The sequence below is a fragment of the Xenia sp. Carnegie-2017 genome, unplaced genomic scaffold (genome assembly GCF_021976095.1).
Source record: "Xenia sp. Carnegie-2017 unplaced genomic scaffold, XeniaSp_v1 HiC_scaffold_6, whole genome shotgun sequence".
Taxonomy (NCBI): domain Eukaryota; kingdom Metazoa; phylum Cnidaria; class Anthozoa; order Malacalcyonacea; family Xeniidae; genus Xenia; species Xenia sp. Carnegie-2017.
Window position 1 is genome coordinate 17,195,435 of NW_025813526.1, and position 26,209 is coordinate 17,221,643.

The window sequence follows — 26,209 nt, forward strand, 5'->3', positions numbered from 1 at the left end:
TTTAATGTAAACCATATGTTATGCTTTAAGTCTGACAAAGCCATTTAATATAACAAACATTATGCCTTCCTTTATTGCTAAAAACAACAAAAAAAACATGCCTTTAACGATTAATAATAATCAATTTCACCTTTTCATTTAATATATTTTTAGTTTCTCTTTCATTATCATCAGAAGCCTTACCCACTCATGGAAGTTTCATAAACACAGGGCACTTAGCTGGTTCAAAAGGGCTATAGTGCTCATTTTTTGTGGATGAAAAAAAAACTTTTGATAAACTTTTCTCTCTGCGCTACTTCAAATGCACGCGATCCAAGTTTAGAGTTTTCTTAACATAAATTTAAGTCCAAAACTACAACTAAAGTATAACATAAGAAATGTCAATGTTGCCCAATATGTCTAAGATTGTTATTCTGCTCCACAACAATACTTGTAAAATAATAGAGACTTTGTCGTGGTGACAAATCTGAAAATCGATTTAAAGATCGCAAATATCATGGTGAATGTTAAAAGTAATAAGTCAATACTTCTTAAAAGGACTCTTTTAAGTAAAGAGCACCAACCCAATACTTCTAAAAGAAATGTTATGAAATTAAACGACACGATGCATTTCGGCAGATTACTTCTCAGGTGTCAACGTCTGCTAAATAAAAATTTAAAATCTATCGATATTTATATGGCCAAGAAAGAGTGTACTTCTACAGGGAAAACTGAAAGCATAATCCTTTGATCGGCAGAAGAGGGGGTTGGATAACTTAATTAAAGCAGCCTCCATAACGCGTAACTTAGAGATTGAACGACATTTCTTAATTGTTCTAAAATTGTCGTCTGAATAAGAATCAGCACATTGGGAGTTATTTTAGAGATGTTTACCTATCGCATAGTCACATGCAACTAAATTACTTTTCTTACAAACACGTTTTGGTTGCTGTCTTGAGGGAACCGTTCTACTTCTGATTGAAGTTGGCACATGCTGTTTGATCCTATGACTTAACCATTGAGAGGTTCTCCTTAGCGAGCACCACAGTCAAATTTATATTCATAATTACATTGTTTATAAGTTCTGTCGGTAGAGAGTCTTTGGGGGTGGGTGGTAGAATAGTTCTTTTCGAAAATATAAAGATTAGAATGCTCGCATAAAACAAGTTCTCCCTAATATTTTTAGTTTCTCTTTCATTATCATGAGAAGCCTTACCCACTCATGGAAGTTTCATAAACACAGGGCACTTAGCTGGTTCAAAAGGGCTATAGTGCTCATTTTTTGTGGATGAAAAAAAAACTTTTGATAAACTTTTCTCTCTGCGCTACTTCAAACGCACGCGATCCACGTTTAGAGTTTTCTTAACAGAAATTTAAGTCCAAAACTACAACTAAAGTATAACTGAAATGTATGCAAGACTGAATTGTTGTTGCAGAAGGACATTTAGCTATGATTTCTTTCGTGTTTGGGGCATCTTGGACGTAAGATGCATCAAAACCTTCATTCCTTCAAATGTATTTTAATCGGCAAATAAATTAGTGGCCATAAGATGCCATGCTAATATTATTTTTTATATAATTAGAAACAAATGTTTGCGGCTTTTTTGTTTATGATCATTGATCATTGATCGCAGGACAGTTATTCAATACATTGCTTTTGATTTGAAACAACTAATATTAATTACATGAATAGCTGTTTATTATAACTAGTATTTATGAGTGTTTCTGATACATGAAGCTTTTTATTTTGACAATTTGACAGGGATACTATTAAACCTGAGCTATTTTACATCCATGAAATGTCCTATATCACGCATTGTCCACTTTTCTTACATAACACTTCATATGAAGATGTGAAGTAGTGTTGATCTACAGCTTAAACCAGATTATTTGTAAGGAAGTCCTAAGGGCTGATCATATAGAAAGAATATTTTCTGTAAAGTAAAACTGTGTTTCTTGACATTACTGATAAGGTGCCTGGAAATTTGACAAAACAGCCAAGTATTTTTTATGATAACTAAACAAGTTTTTTGATGCTTATTGTACTTTCCAAATTATTTATTCAGATTTACATTTTAATTAATTTTGAATAAATGAGGTAATATTTATCATAGCCGGTAAACATAACAGACGAACCACTAGTTGCCATCAAATGTTATTACATAATTAAAGGCATGTTAGTTATTTCTGTTTGTTTGGCAAATACAATGCAAGTGGTAATTGCAATATAGCACAGCTTGCATAGACTTACAGAAGATAAGAGTCTAGTGAAATGCATAATAAGCATGAATTTCATGAAGCTGTCCTCAATTGCAAGTTTTATCCTGACAATCTTTTTTTCATCTTTGGCAGAAAAAATTTTTGATATTTTTTTACGAAATGTCATTTTTTTTGCAACTGTATGTAGGGATGGTAAAAGATTGGAATCAACTGGCATTGTTTAATATCTGAGCTTTTTTACATACATTAACATTGCGCTACCTCATTTGTTACTAAAGCAATTACAGAGAGATGTGATTTCAGGTCTGTAAGTGCGTCTATGTGTGACAACTAGGTTAAAGTTATTAAAGATTATATCTGTTCTTGAATAGCATTAAGAATATACCTTATGTGTTTTGGAATAGCAGCTAAACATGCCCCTGGATACTTTCAAAGGGGGACTCTGGAGGAGTTCCATGACTGATCTTTAAAAAATCCTAGATTTGCCCCTAATCCAAATAAATTATTCTGGATATCAGTTCATGCTGACTTTACAAATTAGAGATAATGACCAAGAATGAAAGTGTTTAAAAGATATAAGTTATTGTAAGCTATTCAAATTAAAATTTTTGAAATTCAGCAACAAACTATTTTTGAAGAAAACATAAAAATGATGTCCCTGTAATGGATTAGATATCATAAATATAGAGTTGAAAAAGTATTTTGTTGACAATGACCCTAAGTATCAGATGTACACATAATTATATTTTAAACAGAGAACTGAAGATTTGCGCCAAACCAAAACCGTTTCCCCTACAATTAATTTAATAAGTTGGCAAATAGTGGAAAATTTATGATATAAAATAGGATAATCGGCAGAAACTGTGAGATAAGTTTGGACAACTAAAAACTTAAAGTCATAAAAACTTTATGATAACCACTCGGTTTAGGAAATAAATTGCACAAATTTAATCTTTTCCTACATTCATGGTATAAATATAAGTTATTTTTTGATTTGAAAATTTAAGCAATTATTTCATAACATGTTATTGTAAATTTCTTACCATAGACATTCGTCGGTTCTTGCATGCATCCGCTAATGCTTTTAACGGTTGGATCAATTGGTTTTTGCGGCTTTGTTTCTTTATTGTTGGGAAACAGATGCATTGATATTCCTTTGGTTTTTCAATGATTCGTGCAGTTAACTTTATTAGGTTGCTAGAAACACAGCGTTTTCCTCTCCGTTCCTTATTAAGATTACTAGTAGAATATGCCATGTTGATATCTGTGTTCAACTATCTACGTCATAACTCATTGACATACCGATAAAAAAAGTTCACAAAAAAATTGCTGAAAATCGTGACTTTGAATGTTCATAAAATCAATTCTACAAATGCAGAGTCAATTATAGCTGCATGGCTACAATTACTGAAACACCGTTTTTCAATTTAGCTAATAAAAAAAGGGAGGGGGGTGGAGGGAAATTCGTCGCATAAACACTTTAACATCCTATTAATTATTAGTTTTCTGAAGATGTCTTGAGTAAAGACGAAACGTCACAATAAATTCAGTTTTACATTTTTTGCTCTATCTCAATTGTTTTAATTAAAACTTTATGTTAGTCACTAATTTTCATAATACAAATTGAATTTCCACTCGGCACGTTCCTCGAGACCATATACGAAAACAAACAACTGTACAGAACCATATTTATTAGACAAATTAGCTCTGTGCTTTGAGTAACATTTAACAATAAGTAGTTCTCTAGATTATGTACAGTGCGTAAAAACCAAATTTGTTGAAAATATATTACAAAATAGCTATAAAATTAACTATAAATTTAATAAACTATTCTTTATTAATCTTCTCCTGCAGTCTTAGCCTGAGCTATCTATGCCTTGATTAATACTTTCTTTGATACTCAAAACGTTTTTAAAATGAACCAGTGTTGAAAGAACTATCAGTTAGTTTTTGCAAGTGATTTATCTTTGGAAAATCGTTTATAAAGGTCTGTTAGAATTTTCAAACGGATTGCTTTAAGTGTGCTAGAGTAAAAGAACTTTGTTACTTAGATATCAAATGCGTACCTTTCGAATGAGAAATTTCACATTACCTGTTAATCTTATGTATATATATTTGTATATAATGCATATATATATTTCAGTGAATTCAATAAAACGTCGCGCACATTTTTATCCCCACATATTTTATCAAAAAATATTCAATCAACTTTAGAATAGCAAAGTTAGTGATTGTTCACGCACACACACATATACACACACAAGGACCATGACATGGCAATGATGGCATAATACTTAAATTATCATTTGCACTGAAAATTTGTATATTTATTACACACCAAAACAACAAATTATACAATAAATACCAGACAATCATACCGTATGATACCTATATTAATGATTACTCCATAAAAGATAATTCTCAGGTATGGTGTGCAATTGCTATGATTCATTCAACTATACACTTCAACTGCTCTTCAAATAATTGCTTTAAATATAAAACTGGTCGAGAGGCCAGACGTTAACAAAGCACAATGTTTCTGACAATAGACAAAGGAATTGACCAAATGACCATTTAAAGCAAATGTTATCGGTGGATAACTTCGCGAGTTTTCATTTAATTCACTCAAATATACACGCAATTTTAAGCTAATTGCTGCATGTTATGTTTATGTCAACTTAGTTTAGTGAAAGTTTGTTAAACTTTTTTCCAGTCGAAATTTTTTGGCTTTAAACGTAGCAACATGTATTTAACACAATTTTTATTTGTTACAGTTAAACATTTTTACTAAACACCATTTCCAAGATTTTCTTTGGCAAAACTCCTAAGATCATTCAGATCTTTTGCACATCTCGTTGTGCTTCAATTTATTTAGAAAATCACAAAATAAAATCAAGTACAACTGACTTCTTGGCTTGCATATTTTCATGTTATTTGATTTTTTTATGTTGATAAAATAATAATTTTTTTCCTAGATGGAATCAAAACAAGAGAAAAACTACAAGTACATTAAAAAAATTCTTAATGAAATTGTTCAAAAAAAGCTCTCTGGACTTTTTATTGAGAAGTGGAATGATGGATACAAAACACTCTATGGAGAGTGGGACAACACAGAACATTGTGGTCAGGAACTTTGCAAGTTAGAAGCAAGCAGAAAACGATCCATAATGGATTTTATTCAAACACAATTTCAAAAGGGAGACGCAAGTCTTTGGGACTGTTCTGCATTATTTGATGCAATACTCAACTCTATTTCCATAGGCAAGAAACTAAAAACTTGTGAAAAGGATGTGTGGGACGCGGTCAGTGATCTTCGTTTCGTCCGAAATACCATAGTGCATAAGGAGCAAAGCACTTTATCTGACAATGAATTTCAAGATTTTGTCGGTAAAATTGAAAAATCATTCGTGGTATTAAAGTTTTCCCAAACTGAAATGAATGAGATAAAAGCACAACGAAACTTGTCTAATTCATTTTGTGTTCTTCCTTCCAAACCAAATCATTTTGTTGTTGAACGTACTGAACTACGTGATCAAATTATTAATGATCTTGAAAAGTTAAGCAAAGATAACAACAATGGACTGACATATTTCTTCATTTCTGGTAATCCTGGCAGTGGGAAATCTCAACTTGCGAGAAAGGTTCTCGAAAAAAAGTATAAATCATGGAATTTTGAAGAAGGGGCTTCGTTTGTATTTCCACTTGATGGTAAGGATGAGGATTCTCTGTTAAAAACTTACCGTGAACTTTGTTACCGCTTAAACTGCGATAAATTGAGGATAAAGGAAATCATGGAAGAAAAAGTTGCCATCACAGACAAAGCGAAAAATTTACAGTCATTAGTATGCGCTCAAATTGATTTTTGGGAAAAATGGTGGATTATTGTAGATAACGTTGTTCAGCTGGATGAAATTGATTCCATGCTCCCAGAAATAGGTGAGCCCAAGTGGATAAACGGACAAATAATTCTAACTGTCCAAAATACAGATGCTATACCTGACAATATAATGATGTGTAAGCATATTTCTATAAGCCAAGGGATGAATTCTGATGAATGTCTTCAGCTTTTAAAACATTACAATAAAAATGAAAATGTTAAAATCGAAATTTTGAAGGAGGTTATCAACACATTAGATAGCCAACCGTTGGCTTTAGCTGCTGCTGGTTATTACGTCAGTAGTGTAAATAAAGCAAACAAAACTTTTTCTTGGAATGATTACCTGAAAGAACTGTCTTCAGGAAAACAAGAAAAAATGAACGACACTCACACTAAAATCAACCATCCATATCCCAGGACTATGTTTCAAGCTACTTTTCTGGCAGTTCGAGTAAACGCTAAAACCTCTCCATTATTGGAAAAAATCTTTCGCTTTTTTTCATTAGTATCCTTCGATCCAATTCCTCAGGATATTATAAATCAATATATTCAAAGTTTTGATAACACAGAAGGTGACGAAGATCAAGCTCTTGTTTTCGCTCATTGTTCTTTGTTTTTGTACTCAGAAAGCAACGACATTCGTCTTCATCGTGTCGTTCACGATGCAATCATTGATTACACATGGCAGCATTCTCATGTAGAAAAAATAATGGAGCTTGGACATAATACGTCTTTTTCTCAAAATTCATTATGTCAAGTTGTTCAAGCTCTTTACAATTTCAAAGGCAGAGATGATCAAATCAAGTTGATACCACATCTCAACTTATTTCTGGAACACTTACAAACCTACAAATTCAAATTAGAAACAAACAATTTAAAATTTCTCAATTATTTTCTTAGTATGTTGAGATTTTTTGGAAAACACTATATTACCCTTAAATACTTGGAGAAATTTGAAGAAGAGGCGTTTGAGTTCAATTCTGATGTCAAAGCTTGGTGTTTTACTGAGCTTGGATATTCATACGATAGCACTGGACAGTTTTGCAAAGCGGAAATTTTCTTCAAAAAAGCTTTAGAAAGTCGCAAGGAAATTTTTGGCGAAATTCATGCTGATGTTGCTTCGTCATTAAATGATCTTGGTTTGCTGTATCGAAGGACTGGAAGTTATAAAAACGCAAAAAAAGTCCATGAGAAAGCTTTAGAAATTCGAAAACAATTGTTTGATCCAGATCATGTTGATATTGCCACTTCTTTAATGAATCTTGGACGGGTGTATGATAGAACTGGAGAGTACGACAAAGCGAAAGAAGTTCAACGAAAAGCTGTTGAAATTCGTGAAAAATTATTACCCCAAGATCAAGCTGATTTAGCCGATGCCTTAAACCATCTTGGTTTGATTTATGACAAAACTGGAGAGTATGAGAAAGCAAAAGAAGTTCATACAAAGTCTGCAGATATCAGGGAAAAAGTATTAGGACCAGATCATCCTGATGTAGCTACGTCATTAAGCAATCTTGGTTTGATATATGACAAAATTGGAGATTATCTCAAAGCTGAAGAAGTTCATACTAAAGCCATAAAGATTCAAGAACATTATTTTGGTATTGATCATCCTGAGGTAGCCATGTCTTTAAACAATCTTGGTTTCATATACGACAAAACTGGAAAATATGACAAAGCAAAAGAAGTTCATAAAAGAGCTCTGAAAATTCGAGAAGAGTCTTTGAGCCCAAATCACGTTGATGTAGCTTGGTCATTAAGCAGTCTTGGTTTCGTATATGAAAAAACAGGAGAATACGATAAAGGCATTGAAGCTCAGCAAAGGTCTGTTGAAATTCGCAAAAAAGCGTTAGGTCCAGACCATCCTGATGTGGCTACGTCTTTAAATGGTCTTGGTTGGGTGTATGAAAAAGCTGGAGAGTACCACAAAGCTGAAGAAGCGCACAAAACAGCTCTAAAAATTCGAAAAAAATTATTAGGTACATATAATCCTGATGTGGCTACTTCTTTGAATAGTCTTGGTTGGGTGTATGAAAAAACCGGAAATATGACAAAGCAAAAAAAGTTTTGAAAAAAGCTCTGACAATTAGAAAAAAGACTTTGGGTTCAGATCATGCTGATGTAGCAACGTCTTTAAACAGTCTTGGTTTGGTGTATGAAAAGACTGGCAAGTATAAAAAAGCTAATCAACATTTGAAAAACGCTTTGGAAATTAGGAAAAAAGTGTTGAATCCAAATCATGCTGATGTTGCCACGTCTTTATACAGTCTTGGTTTGGTATGTGAAAAAAAGAGAGAATTTAAAAAAGCTGTGGAATTTCATGAAAAAGCTCTGGAAATTAGAAAAACAATATTAACTCCCGATCATGTTGATATAGCTACGTCATTTTACAATCTTGGTTTGGTATATGATAAAACTGGAGAATATCACAAAGCTATGGAATTTCATGAAAAGGCTTTCGAAATTCGAAAAAGTACGTTAGGTTTAGAGCATGCTGATGTGGCAATGTCTTTAAGCAGTCTAGCTTTGGTGTATGACAAAATTGGCGAGTATGACAAAGCTAAGGAATGTCGAAGAAAAATATTTAAGCCTGGATCATCCTGATCAAAGAAATTAAAAAAATATCTGTAGGTTCTTTAAAGACATTTAGCAATGCATTTTCCTGCATGTATTAACTTAAGATTTGCTTTAAATGTGAAGAAAACAAAAAAGGTAGGGATTTAAGTGGAATAATTTTTGAAGTTAAATACCTTTGAGAGGGACTTATAAAAAGTGTTAAGACGTAGCTTGATATAACCGTGTCGTAGTTACATTGTATCACCATTAAAATAAGCTGGGGTCTTTAATTGCTTTACTTTAATATGCTTTTTTGTCGATGCTTTCTTTCACAATGTTATGCTGTAGCAACAATCATGAAAAATCAAACTCAAGTGTTGAAATTGAAGTGAAAGGTTGATGACAGCTCTTAAAGAAAGTAAATGGACGACATGATGAATGGCGTGAATGACGTTTAGATCTCCACCCAGTCATTAAGTTATTTTGATTTTATTAATTGATAGAAAAATTCTTTAAAAGTTTTAGGACTTAACTGTTTAAGTTTTTGTCGCTCTAATTACCAATAGCTTGTTCTTAAGCTATTCAAACGCGTTTTATTCAATATTGCACAATACTCTGCCTGTATGTAACCACACAGAGTAGCACCATGTTTATATAATAATTTATACCAGTGTACTAACTCCATTGTCAATTAAACATTACCTTCTTTTGTGTCTTTTATGTTGTTTTATAATCTTTTTAAAACATCCCTATACCTCTTAGAAACAGTTCAGTTGTCTTTTATTATTATTTTATGTTTAGTATTGTAGTCAAGTATTTTACACGTAACTTATATTTATACCAAAATTATTTTCTATGACATTACAATGCCTTCACATTCATTATGCGTCATCAAAAGTTGCGCTGCATCTAAAATGTTATTAATGTTATAAGCTGTATATGTTTAACGTTGTTAATTTTTTTATGGAAGCTTAATGAGATGTGAAGATTACTGCGGTTGATATTCAGATATTCATGTGAAGATGATCAATAAATGTATTGGTTGAAAAAAATATTGATGGGCATGTAAATAAAATACATATTTAATATCAGAACTTTAGTTCTAGTATCCATAACGACTTATTTGGCTAGAGGAAAATATCCCGCGTGTATCGTTGTAGACAAATATGTTCACACTTCCACAACAAACCAAACTAAGCTGAGATTTTTTTCTGCGCAAATCTTGTAAGGAAAGGGAGTTTTGTATAAGTCATTTTGCAGTTTTTTTAATAATAGAAGTATTTTTTTATTATTAAATATATAATATTTTGACATGTTGGTATTGTTACTCGGGTGGCCTGACTTATTCATAAGGAGTCCACAATAATTTTAGTGCATTAACATTTTGGGTGGCGATGATTATCGAAAGTTGCATGCCAGTTTGTTTGCTTATTGTTGCAGATATGCTGCACAGAAAAAGAAGTGCTTAACTTGTTAACAAATAGATAATATTTAATCGTTGTCTAATATACGCTTATAGAAACAAGGGTATGATGTCAATTGTGATGAGAACTAAAAAAGTGACACGAGCTGCTGGTTCGCGAATAAACTGTAAACTGTCAAACAGTTTGTTTTCATTGCACCCAAACACTTCAAAAAGTGAAACCTCATGATTTTGAAAATATCACGAGTATATGATCGATAGGTTGGAAGAACGACTATTGGCTAGCTTAGTCACGCGATGAATTAGTTATTGGCTAACAAAATCAACAAACAATAACCCATCGATTTTATTAACATTTTGTCATCGAAGAGGAAATAGGAATCAACGTTTCAAAAATAGATACGCAGTGTGTACACGTGGATAGCCTTTCAAGTATATAAATACAAAATTAAGTCGATTAAATGAGCATATTTCAAATAAAATATTTGATAAATATTTGATAAAATTGCTGTTATTGCTCTTTGCCTTTTATGGTTAAATATATTACTACCTGCTACGGCATTCTTCAAAGTTGAGAAAGACTGGGGATATTTGGGATCTGTGTATTATTGTTTTGTTACATTTTCCACAATCGGTTTCGGGGATCTTGTTCCTACAACGTTACGAGAGCCAAGCAAAATTGAATCACAGGTGAAAGAATCGCAATGTACTTATAAAACCTGGAAATAAGTTTTTCGAGTAGACAACGCTAGAGTAGTGAACACATTGTATGTATGACATGACCTAAGCTAAAGTGTGTCAGTGTAGGTAGTGATGAATAAACAATATAGAACAAGAACAGTCTTTACACTACCTAACATATAAAGTAAGATAGCCTGTGTCAGTGTAGGTAGTGATGAATGAATAACAAAAAAAAAGGGAATAAACAGTCGACACCACTAGTTTACACAAATCACAAAATAAAAATAGAATACGCTTTTATTATAATACAGCCCTCCCTCTGTCATTTACCGAGCTAATGACGCCACTGCTATAAACGAGATTACAAGGCTCAATCTCTTAATAAAATCATTTGTTTGCCAAATACAGGTGTTCATTGAGTTCTCAGATTTGTTATATCTCGTAATCGGTTTCGCAATAATGTCTAGTGTTGTTGTTGCGATATCGGGGGTCATCGAGAACAAAACACAAATGCTGGTAGATCATATGGAAGCGTTTCAAAGAATTGACATGGACAATCTTAACTCAGTTGCCGTGAAAAAACTGGGCTTGAAAATAAACAGACCTGATAATTTAAATGTACGTAAGGGAACTGAAGCTCAGAAAGCCAACGATATTCCAAATAGTGCAACGAATAGAAGAGAAGTTAAATTTCTCAACTGGTATGATCAAAGATTACAAGAACGGCATAGCTCTGATAGAAAAGATCACGTTGGACCCACGCCGGTCATCAGTATTGCAAAACAAAAAACATCTAGAAGTAACGATAATTCAAGATCTTTGATGAATAGTACACTTGTAAAAACTGAAAACTTGGTAAGAATACGAGTCTACTTAATCTTTATTCATAGTTGGTATTTTGAAAAGTATATGTTAAGTGTGGTATTTTGTATGCATTACAAACTTAAGTGAGAAAAGTAAAATCTTAAATTTATTTAGTACTTTATATTTATCTCGTTTATTGAATGAGACGACTATTTCAGTAAAAGCTGATTCTTCCATATGCTGTCACAGTACAACTCCACTACCCCCTCCGGTTTTAAAATCCAACAAAGTCACTCCAACGGAAGATATGCCTGTTGGTACTAAGAGCGGCATTGTTAACGGAAATTTTGAAACTCTAGATGAATTAGCAGTACAGACAATGGAAGATGATTTCAAGAGGGACAACGATGCTAGCAAGATAAGCGAGTTAATGAATGTGTCTAGTGCAACAGAAGAATATAAGTTACAAAATGAGTCTGAAATAATGAATTTAAAGACAAATGTATCTTTCAAATTAGAGAAGGCTTAAAAGTTCAAAAAAGGAAGTTGGTGTTTCATTTTAGGGCTCATTTTAGCACATTTCATGTATTAGCCGATTCAAAATTTCAAAGCTTTGTGTTTCACTTAGCTTGGATATTCATACGATTGCACTGGACAGTTTTGCAAAGCGGAAATTTTCTTCAAAAATGCTGTAGAAAGTCGCAAGAAACTTTTTGGCGAAATTCATGCTGATGTTGCTTCGTCATTAAATGATCTTGGTTTGCTGTATCGAAGGACTGGAAGTTATAAAGACGAAAAAAAGTCCATGAGAAAGCTTTAGACATTCGAAAACAATTGTTTGATCCTAATCATGTTGATATTGCCACTTCTTTAATGAATCTTGGACAGGTGTATGTTAGAACTGGAGAGTACGACAAAGCGAAAGAAGTTCAACGAAAAGGCACTGCGGTGTTTGAGATTAAATATAGATATGATCTTCGTACTTTACAAGCAATTTAAGCAATTTTCTCATGAACCTGAAAATTTCAGGTGACTCAACGGGATTCGAACCCATGACCTCTGCAGTGCCGGTGCAGTGCTCTGACCAACTGAGCTATGAAGTCACACAGTGGTGAGCAGGTCAATTTTGTTGGGCTCATGTTTTCTCGTGAAATGAATTTTATATGAAAGAATGTTTTATATAAAAAATTCTTTTATATAAAACATTCTTTCATATGAAACTGTAAACTTTCAAACAGTTTGTTTTCTTTGCACCCCAACACTTCGAAAAGTGAAACCTTATGATTTTGAAAATATGACGAGAGTGCGATATATATGGTAAAAGAATGCCTATTGGCTAGCTTAGTCATGCGATGAATTTGTTATTGGCTAACATAATGAACAAACAATAACCCATCAATTTTGTTTTACATTTTGTCATTGAAGAGGAAATAGGAATCAATATTTAAAAATTAAATGAGCATAATTCAAATAAAATATTTGATAAAATATTTGATAACTCTTCCAACTTGTTAACACGTCCAACTTGTTTATAATTTTAAACTGCCCTTAAGTTATGTGGCCAAGAAATTGTTCAACACTATCTGTGTTTTATAAAATATCAAACTAAAAGGCATGTCACGTGACTGTACTTAGGCCTTGCGTCAAGGAAAGTGACGTCAATATATATTTCCCGCGAATTTTAAAGATTTTTTCGCCGGGAATCATTTTTGCTATAATGTGTTTTAAAAAGGTTTTTTGTCGTGTATAGATGTCGTTAAGGGGGCGTTGTTCCCATAAACAATAAATGGACACCACACGCTCATGACCAACATGGACAGAGGACTTTTTATCCTGCAAAATCGTTAGTACGTCGAATTTATGTTAAAAACCAGAAACATGTCAAAAGAAAGACTTTGGAGAAATGGTGCATTGTTCTTGCAATATAAATTGCACGTTTTCAAAAACGAAAATCAATACGGAAGCAAGGATATTAAGTTGATTAAAGAAATATACAGCCACCATTCACTTGCAGAATCAAACTTTAAAAAATAATAAATATTTACACTACACTATTTTCCTCGAAAAAAATTTGAAAGGAAACAAGGTAGGTGAATAATCCCAAAACGCCTGGAAGGACTTGGAGATAGGAATGAAGAAAAAAATGAAGATCTGCATTTAAAATATAACTTTAGAAGTGAGATATAAAGACCAGAAGGAACAGCGTGACACGATGAAAAGGATACTCTTATTTGCATAATATATATAACAAAAACACGATTTGAGTTTTGCTCTTATTAATTATATGAAAATTTTATTCCAATTTACACACAAAGCGATGGTAAAATTAAATACTATTTTATTTCCGCACATAAGTTATCATTTAGGAAAGTTTGGTAGGTTTTCATGTTCTTAACAAAACCGCCAACAACTCTCTGACCAAAATATTGTGAAAAGCATTATGTAAACAATAAACAAAGCATAACAAGTCCTGTGTGAAATTACGTACAATTCATTGAACAAGAAGTAACTCATCAGAACCAAACATTTTGCCCAACCAACTAACCAGGGACTAAAGAAAAGGACTGATATACAAGACTGCAAACACAAACAGTTATTGACGAATATGGGTAAAACAGACATATTTAAAACATAAAAATCCATTCTGAAATCTATCCTCAGGAGCCATGAAATATCAAAATATAATAAAGAGGCTAAGCAAGACTTAAACACAACTGACGAATTTAAAAGATTGAAGTAAAGCTATACGTATGTAATAGTAAAGCTGCCAGCAAGGAAAGATCGAGAGCAGATAAAACCACACCAACAGAAGACCGACAAGAAAGAATGTCTAATCTGGTAAACGGTATTTATATACATTCATTATCTTAATTGTTATTCAAGCGACCAGTCTTGAATGTCTAACTTAGCATTTGCTAACTTAGCATGATGATTTAAAGGCAAAGGAACATTAGAAAAATTTCTTATTATATTTTGTGATAAATGCATTCAACATGTATCCTTAGACGACTGAAATGTTCTTTAGTTTGTATTGCGCATCAAAAGATTGACAAAAATGAGCATCAACATTAGTAAGTTAGACAAAAATTAATTACACTTAATTCCGGTTTGTGATGTGTCATAAAAACAAGTTCAAAAAATCTATAGCTAGATGACTAATTAATGCCCATGCAAACAAACGATGTTGTTTTTCATGTTATTCTGTTCATATGCAAATATGATATAATCTCAAGTGTTTGAAAATGATTGGTACATTAACTCCACCCACATTAAATTTGGTATAGTGCTAAAGAAAATGTTCACTATTGCTAAGGACAATCAGCTAAAACCAAAATATTTAATAGCCACAAAAAAACGTGTGGACTGAGCTTACTCTCCAATGTTAAGATTAAAAATTTTCCCGCGTTTCCTTCTTTTACTTTGGACAGACCAGGCATCTCGTTTAAGGTTTTCATTCTGTGTTTAAATAATGAAATGTTGTGTGTAAAATCCTCATGAATTATTTTACTTTTGAAAACATAACTAGGTTTCTGACTTAAGTTGACATATTCTGTTGCTGCATTCCATTTCAAACACCTTAAATAAAGCTATTTTTACAGTGAATATAACTACAGTCCTTTGCTCAAGGACAAAATATGACAAATACTTAAAAATCTAATTTGGGATTTACAATTTTTAAAGTTTTCTTTGTCTTTTTTTGCATAAGTATTAACTTATATATCTTTAGATACCTATATTTAGAGTATTTTAATCATTCGCCATTTTTGGGAAAAATAACGTATAATGAAAAAAATATATGTTAATTTAATACTCTGTTTAACATCGGTACTTTGATGTAGTCCCCCAACATAGCCGCTTTGACGTCAAATGCAAACACTCCATTGGTAATTCACAATAAGACACATCAATAACAGGACTAACTCATAACTTATATTACCTGAAGTAAGAAAATTAATAAATAAATATCTTAATGTTATAATCCCTTATAATCTTTTTTATGAATTACATTGTGAGGAACATTTCAAAAGTCAAACATAACATAAGTCAAATGCAAAAGAACAAAAGATTATAAAAAATTTCATTTTAATTTCTATTGTATTTCTTGCATTTGACACATTATTGGATAGTTCTGCTTGAATAGAAATTGAGGAAATGCATTTAAGCATCGTTTTGCATGTGTACATGCCGTATTTCTTTAGACACCTCTTTTGGTGTGGTTCTATCTTCTCTAGACGTTTCTTCTTCTCTTCCTTATGGTGTCAATTTTCAATTGTAGCTTATACTTTCATGTCTTGAAAATGTTCAGTTGCGTCTAATTCTGGCTTATCGCCTTTTAATGCATTATGGTGTTAGAAGATGGACTTTAATACCGATCTCTGGCTTGTAAATATTTCTCTTTTACAAAAATCGGTCAAGCCTTATTGTAATTGCAATCTTTCGTAAAGACTTTAGTGTCTGAAATTTTGACGAGTTTATGTGGCAGGAGAGTTGTTAATACTTCTGTTAATATCTATGAAAGCGTTCTAGCAATATTAGACAAATAGCAAAACTTTATTTACCCATCTTAACTCTGTCAACTGACGAAGATTTACACAAAGGGGATAAAAAGAACAAAACATTTGACAATGCTATTCACACAGTTTGTTTATTATTATATCGAGATACGTTAGAAATTATAGGCTGCAACTATTTTTTTGAAAGCATCACAGTAATTTGCTTTGTCAACATTTCATTTGGAAAGAGTTCTATATTTTAGATTCGTCATACATAAAACTATTTTTCATGATTCTATTAATTCGCAGATGTGGCAAGTATAAGCTACTCGAAATAAAAGACATCAGATAACGAAAGACGACGTTTTTTGAAGATGGATTTTTGTCGATCTTCAATTGAGCAGGATTGTCATTCCTGTAACTGGTAAAAGCAATAAATTCGGTCAACGGAAACTTGACGTTGATCAAATGCATTTGACCACACTCGCCACAAATTTTATGTCTACTAATCTCGACAGCAATTTTTTACTTATGGAACGTTGAAAGTTTGATCTAAAAAACATTAACAAAAAAAGTCACACATCAGTTTCAAAGATCTCTGGGAGCGATTACTGAAAACCCGTTCATTTTCAAAGTCCCCCTTACAAATTCAAGGATACCGCATACATAGTAAAACATAATAGTTAATTTAAACTAAAAGATCATTTAGTTCTCAATTATTATTTATGTAGTATCATTTAGTATCATTTAATAGTCAATACAAAGAACGAGGTATAAAGAACGAGGCACATTATATAAGTGGATAGTGTGTGAACGATTATTCTATAATCTAGCTCAATTTTTACAAAAGAATTCGCAACATCCTTCAGCACCTTAAAATTCTCCATTTTTTCCAATCTATTTGTTAGACGTATGTCGCCGAAAGATACAGACTTGTCAGTCCAAAACTTTCCAACGAAAGGTGATTTAAGATGCACATAGATACGGTTCAACTTCATCGTGCGATCGTCACATTTATTTTGAGAAAACCATTCTTCTTTTGTTGAAAAAAAACTATATTCGTACGCATCGACGTTCTCGAAGCAAACAGCTACACTGTACAACACGTCTAGCTACAAACCATCAATCTTGATCGAAAAGATAGGAAACGTACGCCTATAAAATTTGAACAAGTAAAAAAAACGTTGGCTTCGATGGTGGCTTTGTAACGTACGGAAAACTTTTGCTCCTTCTAAAAGTAAAGCCGTGACGAATTGGCATCAGAAACAAATTTAGCAGAGCCGATGGTTGGTAATTTTTTTTTCTATTAGTGAGTAAGTGTGCGTGTGATTCTGGTTCAGTTTTATTTAAATTTTCACTACACTTTTGCTTTTATCATTTTGAGAATACTAATGCTAAAAGGGTTCTTAGCCGTGGCAGTTAATGCTGTAGAGTAGTAACTTCATTACTCAAATTTGTAGTGATACGTTAAGCCCTGTTCTGGAGCTTTTGCAGCTCTTTCATTGCATTTCGCAAAAGATATCCCAAATTTAGGAGCAATACTAGGCGTAATGATGCACTTAAGGCATTTTACATGAAAATAGACGTTTCTCTGACTTTAATAAATTATTTATTACTACATTGTAGTGCCGAAATTTCTTATGTCATCTTTTTACATATATTTGTGATATTAAGATTCCAACTTGAATGCTGCTAAATTGTTGTCCCTAAATTTTTTTATTAATTAACTTGTGATTTTTAAAGTGTTGCAAGGTGGGTAATCCCAACCATCTAAACTTTTTCTATATCTATTGTTTTGTAAAATGTAAAGTATAAAGTTCAAATCGGCAAATACTTTAATTTGATAAGTATGGAAGTTTAAAAGTATTTCATGTCACACTTATTTTGACGTTACATTGATCATTTATAGCACGTTAAGACTGATTGCTGGAGTACGATACACTTGTTCGGTAAATATTCTGCTGGCCGTTCTTACTACGTTGTACCCACAAGCTTCGTCTATTTATAATTTTATGCTTTTAATTATACCAAGTTTTGAAACCATGTGCTGAATACGTGCCCTTCTGTTCACGTTACTCAGGCGTCATCGTTTACATATACTTGGGTATTACCTCTTTACTTGTTACCCATACCTGGGCACATAGTCTTGACCACCATTGAATTGTTATGTTGACATTGGTGCTTGTGCCTGGGAACTCTGTCTGAACGCACTTTTTTATAAGGGCACTCTCAAAATATGTGTTCAGTTTGGTGTCCGTTCCTGAGCACAGTACCAGGGCACTCTCTCTGAACCCACTTTTATACAAGGGCACTATCAAAATGTTGTGTTCACATTAGTGAAATCGAAATTTACAAACAAAATTAAACAAATTTGGTTTATTGAAGGATTACTAATAATACTTTTAAAATCAAACTATCTATGCTTGGATCAACCATCCAATTCTGTGACCTTTTGTTTGACCCTCCCTTTCAAACATTTTTCTGATCTGCTTGTTATTACTTCTGATGTTTAGTCGGAAATTTAGGTGATTAGAAGCGAATGAGCATAAATTCTGTTTTAACTAAATTTAACTTAGGTTTATAAGAATTTATCGAAAGAATTTCTAAAAAAGCAATCGCCTCTTTCTACAGATCAGCTAAGGGGTTGCTAGATGCTGTGATTTTAGTATTATAAGGAACGTCTACCCTTTATATTCTTCATACTGGCTGGTAAAACATTGTCATATAATAAGAACAGCAGTGGTCCGAAGATAAACACTTGTAGTACACCACATTTATTGTGACAAATAACGAAATAGAGCTGTATATTTGATATTTTTGATGATTATTTGAAAGATAAGTCTCTATTAATGAAAAAGCTGTATCATTAGTTCAATGTTACTCAAGTTTCTTAACTAGAATACTATGATTGACAGTATCAGGGACTGTTTTTCGGTCAGAAACATTAAATTAGACATTATTCCATTCATGCTCAAATGCCACACATTTGTACGATTCAATATGACTGTTGTAAGATAGATGACAACATTTCAAATTCTAAATACAGTGCTGTGGAGGCTGTAATTTCGGGATAACAAACAGTGGAGGATTATTTAGTTAACGAGGTTAAAGCTGGCATTCGATAAGATGAAATAAAGAAACATCAAACATGCTTCAGTTTTTTAAACTACTTTAATATAAACAGTGGCGTAGCTAGACATAAACAACTGGTTTTAACTATACTGAAAACAAACATGAATTTCCAGTACAGTTGGTGGCAACATAAGTTATTTGTGCCGCTATTTATGTACGCTTTAATGTGCGACTTTGATATTTCATGTTTTTTGCCAATCGCGTAGTAAATGAAGCATGTTCACAAAATTGAGTCAATGTAGTTGACTTTGGAGGAAAGAGTAATTAAATGCAACAAAATAACCGTTGCTTCACCACACTAGTGCACAACCAATTTTTTTTTTGCACACCATGACTGTTGAATCCCTTTATCTCTTGTTTTCAGTGTGGTCTTTGGAGATGAGCATGGCTACCAACAATATTTTTTCATTTGTTGTAACTATATCTCTGACTCTTTAAGCTTCTGACGGGATGTTTAACTGTCCTTGATTGATTATCATGTTCACACACGAAAATAAATCCAGTAATGCAGCGAAAGGAGAGATAATCCGACAGTTTTTGAAATACTTGCCGATGAACTTCGTTCACGTTTATGAAGCCTTTTGTTTTTCTCGTTACTACAACATTTCCATTATGGATGCTTTCTATACTCAGCTTCTTTCATCTCATCATGCGTAAGAATTCTACCTTATGCATTATTAGTGATTTATGTTTTGGTCGTTTTTCCCTGATCAGAGCATGAGCAAACTAAGGCTAGCAATACCCATTTTAACAGGTCGTGAGAATTTTAGGACAATGATAGCTTAGAAATATATAATTTGGTCATGCTGGCCTGACAAGTGCACGACCAAAAACGATGGTCTTAAATATACACTCTACAATTTGCTGCTACAACAATTATACAACAATACAAGTACATAAATAAACTACTGTAGCTACAGTTCTTTTTGAGACTGAGATAAGAGTTTAATGAACTCCCGTAGTGTCATGTATTTTACGTCACACACACAATATAAAGTTTTATACTAGACAAGTTTTTAAGCTACAAACATCATCTATACATAGGTACTTAAAACTATGTTGACTTGAACAATAGAATTATGTTTGGCAAAAATGCAAAGCACATTTTAAAACTAAACGTATGACAAACAGAAGTTATCGAGCTTTACCTTGTGTTCAAACAAACAATGTAGTTCACTGACATGCTTACAACACTGAAAAGGAGCTTTGAGATACATTTGGGGTTTGCAAATCACCATATTGTTCGCACAACTTTTTCGCTCTTTTCTTAGAAACTTTGAATTTTCTGTTTTGAGGCTGTTGGTGCATCTTACTGCCCTTGAAAAATAGACAAAAACATTCCATTACCATCCCTTAGCCAACAAATCAATTAATATATCCCTCTAAGCGTTCTTTTTCAATAATTGTACCTAAGCCCAAGTGGCCGGAATACTTCTTGAGGAGGAAAAGATGAGATATATTATCGTTTTAGTATTGTATTGTTATACACTACCAGTGTGAATCAAATCTGGACAGCTCTTTTATCATTTAGGTTCAGATTCAACCATCTTGCGACTTAAGGTAGATAAAAGGAAGCTTGACAATGACTCGTGTCGCAGCAAGCTCGTGCGTTTATAACACCAAATGACCTCAAAAGGTTCAGCTGATTACTCTTAACGGTGATAAACATTAGCGAATGAAAACTTTGAAGAACGCTAAAAAAACAAATCGAAAAGGCTTATATGGTTTCAGCTGTTTTGAGTTTGTATGCCGATTGATACAGCATGCAATGTTTACAAATGTATGTGTTTCCTTGGTTTACTGTATGTAAGACTTGTTTCTTATATAATTTGTATAATTTTTACAGAATAAGCAAATTTGCCTTTGTGGACAACACAGTTCTATAACGTAGAATCACTAAAACGCAAATAAAAACCTCTATCAAAATTAGAAAAAGCTTTATCTTTGATAATCTGCCAATTTTCGCAACAACTCAAATCTACCAGCCATTCTCTAATTTCTTCTACAATATTCAACATTACTTTACATTAATGTAAGTTATGTGTAGAGAATCATTAACTTCAGCAAATTAAAAACTATCAATGAAGATGACATTAAAAATAAAATGTTTATGGTATGCAAGAAAATTATTCACTTTTGATGTTCGTAAGAGGAATCTTCACCTTAAGACTATATATACCTTTATGCAATTTGCTTTACGGCATCATCTTTAATGTTTTCCACTGTACTCTGTCTCTAATGGACCCATCAAAGAACTCTATCACCTAACAAACTACCATTTATTATCTTTAAAATGGTTATCCATTAACATTCTTTCCTCATCCTCCACAATACAACATGTATTAAGAAATGGGTTCTCAGATATACTAAAATCTAATCGCGTCAGATTCAAAGCAATCATATCAACGCTATAATTTTAGGAAAAAATGGAATGAGTTTTTTTGCTCGCATTACTTGCCATTGAATGATAAACATATTCAATAATCTAAAACTTGTTTCCCATGCCGGAGGTCATTAAAACGGTCTCTGCTCCGTTAGTGAGGATCCCATAAAAAATTGTTTCGGTTAGATCGTGCAGATAGCTTCAGATCTCTTTGTGTTTAGGAAAGTGCAGAAACTGCTTACCCAATAATTTTTCCATTTTTGTTAAAATGAAGTTTGGCGTTTTTCAACATAGATCTGTTACTCTGCTACTTTGGTAATGTTGTTTTTACGATCCTCTTTATCTTTGCTTCAATTTCATTTACTTAGTGGATTATTTTGTAAGTTCTTCTCTGCATTGATGGCATGTGGCAACTCAAAATCGTAATCGCAGAGCGTGTAGAAATGAAATGTAGTCTTAGCTCTTCTGTGAAAAGAAATCACGAGGCACATGCATACTGCCATTCCGACTTAAATGGACATGTTTTTAATTGTAAAGAAAAGCAGGAGAGTGATCTCAATGGAAAATTGCTCATTCGATCATTCCAAAGCATATTTAATAAAATTTATAGATAATTGTTGGGATTTAAAGTAACTGTTCCAATGAAATCCACCTAAGGCGCCAAGTTATCTTTTCTAAATCAACAGCTCTAAATATTACAAAATTTGTGGAGCAATTGAGTAACTATCTTCAGGCATTAGAATAAAATTACAATCCATTGCACTTCTAGATAAGAGAGATGACAACATTGCAAATTCTAAATACAGTGTTGTGGACGCTGCAATTTCGGGATAACAAACAGTGGAGGATTATTTAGTTAATGAGGTTAAAGCTGGCATTCGATAAGATGAAATAAAGAAACATCAAACATGCTTCAGTTTTTAAACTACTGTAATATAAATAGTGGCGTAGCTAGACATAAACAACTGGTTTTAACTATATTGAAAACAAACATGAATTTCCAGTACAGTTCGTGGCAACATAAGTCATTTGTGCCGCTATTTATGTACGCTATAGTGTGCGACTTTGATATTTCATGTTTTTGTGAATCGCGCAGTAAATGAAGCACGTAGACATAATCAAATTGAGCCAATGTAGTTGACTTTGGAGGAAACAGTAATTAAATGCAACAAATTAACCGTTGCTTCACCACACTAGTGCACAACCAATATTTTTTTGTACACCATGACTGTTGAATCCCTTTATCTCTTGTTTTCAGTGTGGTCTTATGGGTTGATCGTGGCTACCCACAATATTTTTTTCCTTTACAGCAATGACCTCAAAAGGTTCAGCTGATTACTCTTAACGGTGATAAAAATTAGCGAATGAAAACTTTGAAGAACGCTAAAACAACAAATCGAAAAGGTTTATATGGTTTCAGCTGTTTTGAGTTTTGTATGCCTATCAATACAGCATGCAATGTTTACAAATGTATGTGTTTCCTTGCTTTACTGTATGTAAGACTTGTTTCTTATGCAATTTGTATAAATTATACAGAATAAGCAAATTTGCCTTTGTGGACAACACAGTTCTATAACGTAGAATCACTAAAACGCAAATAAAAACCTCTATCCAAATTAGAAAAAGCTTTATCTTTGATAATCTGCCAATTTTCGCAACAACTCAAATCTACCAGCCATTCTCTAATTTCTTCTACAATATTCAACATTACTTTACATTAATGTAAGTTATGTGTAGAGAATCATTAACTTCAGCAAATTAAAAACTATCAATGAAGATGACATTAAAAATAAAATGTTTATGTATGCAAGAAAATTATTCACTTTTGATGATCGTAAGAAGAATCTTCACCTTAAGACTATATATACCTTTATGCAATTTGCTTTACGGCATCATCTTTAATGTTTTCGGCTATACTCTGTCTCTAATGGACCCATCATATAACTCTATCACCAAACAAACTACCATTTATTATCTTTAACATGGTCATCCATTAACATTCTTTCCTCATCGTCCACAATACAACATGTAACGATCCAACATTCAATTCAGACAGTGAGCTTGACTATGTTAGTTCAGTTGGCTATCAGTCAAAATCGGCCGAACTAATCACAGTAAGACAAATTTAAACAAACCATCTACACGATAGAAATTGACTCGCTTATCGGTCCAGCCATCCCGATTGTAGGTCGATATTATTCCAGATAGTCCACTGATCTCGCTATTGACCAATGCAATGGCTTAAAAAACCGTTGTTGAACTCCGTTTTCGGTCGAACCAGTCGAGCCACTCCGCTCATAAGTCAGCCAGTTAATATAATTCTAGATATGTGTTTATTTACTGATCTGTTTACTAAGATGGTATTTGTATAAGTTTTTATACATAAAACAGAATTTTGACGATGAAATCCAAAGGATTACAGAACGAAAATTTAATGATAAAAAAACTGTACTCATTAAATTTGATAAATCATTTTTGAACTATAAACATAAGTCGCGTCACTGATTGACATACCAGTGACGGGCTTTGACAGCCATCTACACGACCCATTTTTTTGTATGTGATAATTTTTGTATGTGATAAGTAGACAATAAAAAGTATTAAAAAAAGGAACATACTCCCATCAGCTTGAACAAATAGTTTTGTGACTTCGACAAAAATTCGTAAAATTATCTTTCAACAAAAGTTAGTTGCCAGTTCGAAATTTGTCGTTTTAGCATTCTATTGTACGAGTCAGTACGACTACGTCACAACAATGAGTTTCAGACGCAAACTAAATGGATTTCTACGCCTGAGAAATCACAAATTGATTTATAAATTATAAATACTAGAATGATAACTTAGGTACATTTATAACAATGTTATTGATACATGTTTGTAAATGAAGACAAATCATTGTCAATGTACCACGACATCCAACGTCATTTTTATCCTTTCTTGCGCGCGAAAATCAGACAGCAAACGAAAATTTGCTTCTTTAGGAGCTTTACGTGGCAAATCAATGTATTTCGAAGCTTCCCATCCAAATTTTCCATCAATCTATTGCTTTATAATTTCATTCGATTTTTCTTGACTATCATCAACCATGACGTATAAGGGAGGAAATGGCATCTTCTCGTTTGGGCCAGCTGTTCCATACTCTCCGCGAAGCCACGTGAAGCTTAAAACAAATTTTTAAGCTCATATCAAGATAAAAATTCGTTTTTGTAATACTGAAAATTCAAGATAAAATTCTCCAATAACTACGTTTAGAGTATTTCACCTTTCAAGTACATCACACACGTCAGCTTTAATGTTACTGTGTTCGTCAAGAAATTTACTTTTGAAGATTTTAAAGTGTTCATCCAAATTATCTTCTCCATCTAAACACATGATAAAGAAAAGAAACGTGTATATCACATGTTACACTACTCAGCTTTTGTGAAATATGAATAAAAAGTCGGTCCAAAAACGGATAAAAGACGAAAAATTTCGGTCTGACTAAAATTTTGGGATATTTGATCCAATAAAGACACAATAAAGTTGGTCCAATGAAGTAGAACACTCCCCCTCCAACCTTTCAGGTTTCAGGCTATTCATGTTTCACAGTGGCTTACATGGGATTTCACAAATTTTTATGTGCTACATAAACAGTGCTATTGATTGGTCTGCTTAATAAAATGGTTGGTATTCGCCCGTGATGACTCTGTGGCCTGAAAAATAGTCGATTGTATGGCAAACTTGACACATCTTTGTATATCTTTATCTGCCAGACCATGCATTGCATGTGCCACATCTTTATCAAAAATATCCCACTGGTCTTCAGGAGCAAATGTTGCTAATTTTGCAAACTGGTTCAAGGCAGATGTTGCAGACTCAAGAAATGGACTATGTGATTGTTTTCTCTTCTTTGAGCTTGAAATAAATCTACGTTCACTTCCTGTATCTTCGTCATCAATAATTGAGTCATTCGCTTGGTTTTCTCTGTCTGGTGGAAAACCTTCATCAATAGCATTTGTAAATACTTGACGATTGCGTGATAAAACTTCATCGAGGAAACTGCACTGGTCAAAAAACTTCCATTTTCATACATAAACTTCACTAGCCCCACTGCCTGTACCTTGGCGTTTCCATATTTTTCTAACTTCTTCTCTATAAAATGTTCTTAAGCTCTGTATCTTTGCTAAAAGCTTAAGCCAGAAATTTTATTAGAATAGACTTATTTGAATCCAAATAACATCATATAAAGCTACAGATGGATATGTTTTCCTTTTCCAATTTTTGCATGCCAACAAGCTGATTTAGAAGTTTGAACACATTGCCATGTAAGCAGGACAAGATATTTTTTCTTTGCGATTTAATGCAAACAAGAGAGCATAAACAATGTTTATACATCGTTAAAATGCAATTCTTTCTACTCCATTATAATCTTATCACTCACCTTTGATGCTTGGCAAATCAACGTTTGGCAGTTTAACTTTAATTGCTTGCAGTATTTCCTGGTAGTGTGCATTCTTCATATTTCTGTTTTTGTAATGCTCGCTTTTGGTATTCCAAATACACTCTCTTTCCCTGACAGTATCGAGCAACAAACTCACCACTTGATCGGGCCAGTTTGTTTTATTCCCCGCCATGTGTTGTTTTATGTGAAGCTTGGGATGTACGTAGATCATCGGGCCTAG

At 33.0% G+C, this 26,209-nt stretch overlaps 1 protein-coding gene, 1 long non-coding RNA gene and 1 other non-coding gene across 3 annotated transcripts; 1 reads left to right on the forward strand and 2 right to left on the reverse strand.

Moving 5' to 3' along the window:
- Nucleotides 1-5,180: 5,180 nt before the first annotated feature.
- On the forward strand, nt 5,181-8,432 carry LOC124457513. The gene has a single exon (XM_047007746.1). It carries the CDS (start codon nt 5,367-5,369, stop codon nt 8,145-8,147), a length of 2,781 nt encoding a protein of 926 aa, XP_046863702.1. The 5' UTR covers nt 5,181-5,366; the 3' UTR covers nt 8,148-8,432.
- Nucleotides 8,433-8,943: 511 nt separating this feature from the next.
- Nucleotides 8,944-17,045, reverse strand: LOC124457515. The gene is made up of 3 exons (XR_006952636.1): nt 16,906-17,045; nt 16,397-16,585; nt 8,944-8,954 (listed from the first exon to the last, which is right to left on the reverse strand). It is a non-coding gene; the product is annotated as an uncharacterized LOC124457515 (long non-coding RNA).
- Trnaa-ggc lies at nt 12,570-12,644 on the reverse strand. Its single transcript has one exon. It is a non-coding gene; the product is annotated as a tRNA-Ala (tRNA).
- Nucleotides 17,046-26,209: the final 9,164 nt, after the last annotated feature.